This window comes from Mandrillus leucophaeus, unplaced genomic scaffold, assembly GCF_000951045.1.
Source record: "Mandrillus leucophaeus isolate KB7577 unplaced genomic scaffold, Mleu.le_1.0 Scaffold23, whole genome shotgun sequence".
Lineage (NCBI taxonomy): Eukaryota > Metazoa > Chordata > Mammalia > Primates > Cercopithecidae > Mandrillus > Mandrillus leucophaeus.
Window position 1 is genome coordinate 782,194 of NW_012102365.1, and position 4,134 is coordinate 786,327.

At 43.6% G+C, this 4,134-nt stretch overlaps 1 protein-coding gene across 1 annotated transcript in view; it reads left to right on the forward strand.

The window, feature by feature from the left end:
* Positions 1–4,041, forward strand: part of LIN28A (lin-28 homolog A (C. elegans)) — a 24,619-nt gene extending 20,578 nt beyond the window's left edge. Inside the window, exon 4 of the mRNA XM_011981647.1 lies at positions 1,646–4,041. Coding sequence (XP_011837037.1) covers positions 1,646–1,862 — 217 coding nt within the window. The 3' untranslated portion in view covers positions 1,863–4,041. The remainder of the gene's footprint in view (positions 1–1,645) is intronic.
* The last annotated feature ends 93 nt before the right edge of the window (positions 4,042–4,134 follow it).

The following is a 4,134-nucleotide window of genomic DNA, read 5'->3' on the forward strand; positions in this document are numbered from 1 at the left end:
AAAAAAAAAAAAAAAAGTGATGGGGAATCTGTGGTTCCCATCTTGATGAAGAGCATGCTTCATCTAAGTTCCAGTTTGGAATACTCCCCCCCAGTCACCAGCATAAAATACTAATGCTACTTACTCATGTTTCCTTGAGCGAGGACTAGGTAGGTGCACAGTGATCCCTTTTGCTTTTTTTCTATGACGACTACTCCTTGTTGACATATTTGACACTGTTGTTTTACTAAAATAAATGAAGCTGTAATGAAGTCCATTCCGGGTAGGGTCTGAGATGCTGTCACCTCCACTAAATGTCAAGTTGGTGGTGCAGTAAGTGGCATGATAGAATGAGCTCTGAGCTTTAAATCAGGAACTCTGGGTCATCTGACTCTGGCTTTGCTACAGAACTAGCTGTATGAATAACTTTTTTTTTTTTTTCTTGATGGCTGCTGGCTGTTTGCTAACTGCTTTATAAATATCAGTGTCCTTAAATTTTGGTACAAATATGCAGTGTTCTAATGGGATTATTCCATACATATTGTTCTAAATCTTGCTTTTTGTTTTTTCTTTAACAATACTGTGGTTATCTTTCTCAGCTGAATGATTAAAAATTTGCCTCCTGGTTCATTAATTCATTAAAAAATGTGCTAGGCATTATTTCAGGTACCAAAATGTGGCTGTGAACAAACCAAAGACTTTACGTTGTTTTTAATGGCTGCATGGTATTCATTATTATATATGTACCATATTTATTCAACCAGTACATTTAACAAGGTAAAAAGCCTATATGAGGAAAAAACTCAAATTATATTAAAGGAAAAAATGAAAAAACATACCACGATCTTGGATTGGAAGATTCAGTGATTCTAAAGGCTATGGGAAAATATAAATTGCCAAGAATACCAGGTATTACCATTTAAATTGGGTATCATCATCAGCATAGCAACTACAAATAAACCAGTAGGTTATTTCCATTTTTTTATTTTTATTTTTATTTTTTTGAGACGGAGTCTCGCTCTGCTGCCCAGGCTGGAGTGCAGTGGCCGGATCTCAGCTCACTGCAAGCTCCGCCTCCCGGGTTCACGCCATTCTCCTGCCTCAGCCTCCGGAGTAGCTGGGACTACAGGCGCCCGCCACCTCGCCCGGCTAGTTTTTTGTATTTTTTAGTAGAGACGGGGTTTCACCGTGTTAGCCAGGATGGTCTCGATCTCCTGACCTCGTGATCCGCCCGTCTCGGCCTCCCAAAGTGCTGGGATTACAGGCTTGAGCCACCGCGCCCGGCCATCTTGTTTGGTCTTAAAGCCCCTTAGCTCTGAACAGATACTATAATTTGGCTTCTTTAATTTCTCTTATATTAAGGGTATGGAAGAATCTCTCCTATCCTCCAAGTTGCAGTTCCCAGTTGGGGTCAGTAACTTCTATTTCTGGTGTCTTGGTATTTTCAAGTTGACTTGAATCTGAAGAGATCACCTAGACAATTAGATGTGGAAAGGACTTAAGAAATCATTTAATAATAGTCCTCCTTTTGTAAGTGGGAAGTTTGGTCTCTGGGAAGGGAAGTAAGTGACAAACCTGTACCACAGCCAAGGTGTCCTCATTCATGGGAATCATCTGGCCTCTTCTTGTTCCTTTCTCTTACTTTTACCATCTTGCTTTGTACTAGGTGCTACAACTGTGGAGGTCTAGACCATCATGCCAAGGAATGCAAGCTGCCACCCCAGCCCAAGAAGTGCCACTTCTGCCAGAGCATCAGCCATATGGTAGCCTCATGTCCGCTGAAGGCCCAGCAGGGCCCTAGTGCACAGGGAAAGCCAACCTACTTTCGGGAGGAAGAAGAAGAAATCCACAGCCCTGCCCTGCTCCCGGAGGCGCAGAATTGAGCCACAATGGGTGGGGGCTATTCTTTTGCTATCAGGAAGTTTTGAGGAGCAGGCAGAGTGGAGAAAGTGGGAATAGGGTGCATTGGGGCTAGTTGGCACTGCCATGTATCTCAGGCTGGGGTTCACACCATCACCCTTTCTTTCCTCTAGGTGGGGGGAAAGGGTGAGTCAAAGGAACTCCAATCATGCTCTGTCCAAATGCAAGTGAGGGTTCTGGGGGCAACCAGGATGGGGGAATCACCCTGCAACCTGCATACTTTATCTGAGGCTCCATTCCCAGAATTTCCAGCTTTTGAAAGTGGCCTGGATAGGGAAGTTGTTTTCCTTTTAAAGAAGGATATATAATAATTCCCATGCCAGAGTGAAATGATTAAGTATAAGACCAGATTCATGGAGACAAGCCACTACATTCTGTGGAAGGGAATCTCTCAGGAGTAAGCAGTGTTGTTTTTTTTTTTTCACATCTTATATCCTCATACCCACGTTTGGGATAGGGTGCTGGCAACTGTCCCAAGCAATGGGTAATGATGATGGCAAAAAGGGTGTTTGGGGGAACAGCTGCAGACCTGCTGCTCCTGTGCTCACTCCTGCCCCATTCTGAGCCAATGTGATTTTATTTATTTGCTCCCTTGGATACTGCACCTTGGATCCCACTTTCTCCAGGATGCCAACTGCACTAGCTGTGTGCGAATGACGTATCTTGTGCATTTTAACCTTTTTTTTCCTTAATATAAATATTCTGGTTTTGTATTTTTGTATATTTTAATCTAAGGCCCTCATTTCCTGCACTGTGTTCTCAGGTACATGAGCAATCTCAGGGATAAGCCGGCAGCAGCTCCAGGTCTGCGCAGCAGGAATACTTTTTGTTGTTTTTGCCACCATGGAGAGCAACTATTTGGAGTGCACAGCCTATTGAACTACCTCATTTTTGCCAATAAGAGCTGGCTTTTCTGCCATAGTGTCCTCTTGAAACCCCCTCTGCCTTGAAAATGTTTTATGGGAGACTAGGTTTTAACTGGGTTGCCCCATGACTTGATTGCCTCCTACTGGAAGATTGGGAATTAGTCTAAACAGGAAATGGTGGTACAGAGGCTAGCAGAGGCTGGGCCAAGTGAAAGGCCCAGAGAGCAAGCCAAGATTAGGTGAGGGTTGTCTAATCCTAGGGCACAGGACGTGTTTTACATCTCCAGATCCATTCTTCACCAGATAAGGCTAGGCCTACCATGCACCACAGGGTGTGTGTGTGTTTGTAAAACTGCAGTTGCCAAGGATAAGTTTTAAGACCAATACCCCTGTACTTAATCCTGTGCTGTCCAAGGATGGATATATGAAGTAAGGTCTCAGATTCTTAACCTGTCAAAATTCTCGGGTTCCAGGGAGACACACAAGTGAGGGCTTTGTGGTGCCTGGGGCCTGTGTCCTGCCCTGCTGCAGTAGTGATTAATAGTGTCATGGTAGCTAAAGGAGAAAAAGGGGGTTTCGTTTACATGCTGTGAGATCACCGCAAACCTACCTCACTGTGTTGAAACGGGACAAATGCAATAGAACGCATTGGGTGGTGTGTGTCTCTTCCTGGGTTCTTGTCTCCCCTAAATGCTGCCCCCCCTCTAGTTATTGTATTTGTCTGGGCTTTGTAGGACTTCACTAAGTTGATTGCTAGGTGACCTAGTTTGTGTAAATATAATGTATTGGTCTTTCTCCGTGTTCTTTGGGGGTTTTGTTTACAAACTTCTTTTTGTATTGAGAGAAAAATAGCCAAAGCATCTTTGACAGAAGGTTCTGCACCAGGCAAAAAGATCTGAAACATTAGTTTGGGGGGCTCTCTTCTTAAAGTGGGGATCTTGAACCATCCTTTCTTTTGTATTCCCCTTCCCCTATTACCTATTAGACCAGATCTTCTGTCCTAAAAACTTGTCTTCTACCCTGTCCTCTTTTCTGTTCACTCCCAAAAGAAAACTTACACACCCACACTCATACACATTTAACACTTGGAGTGTCTCCACAACTCTTAAACGATGTATGCAAAAATCCTGAAGCTAGGAAAACCCTCTATCCCTTGTTCCCAACCACCTAAGTCAAGACCATTACCAATTCTTTTTTTTTTTTAAGATGGAGTCTCACTCTATCGCCCAGGCAAGAGTGGAGTGGCATGATTGGCTCACTGCAGCCTCTGCCTTTTGGGTTCAAGCAATTCTGCCTCAGCCTCTTGAGTAGCTGGGATTACAGGTGCCCACCACACCCAGCTAATTTTCTTTTTTTCTTTTTTTTTTTT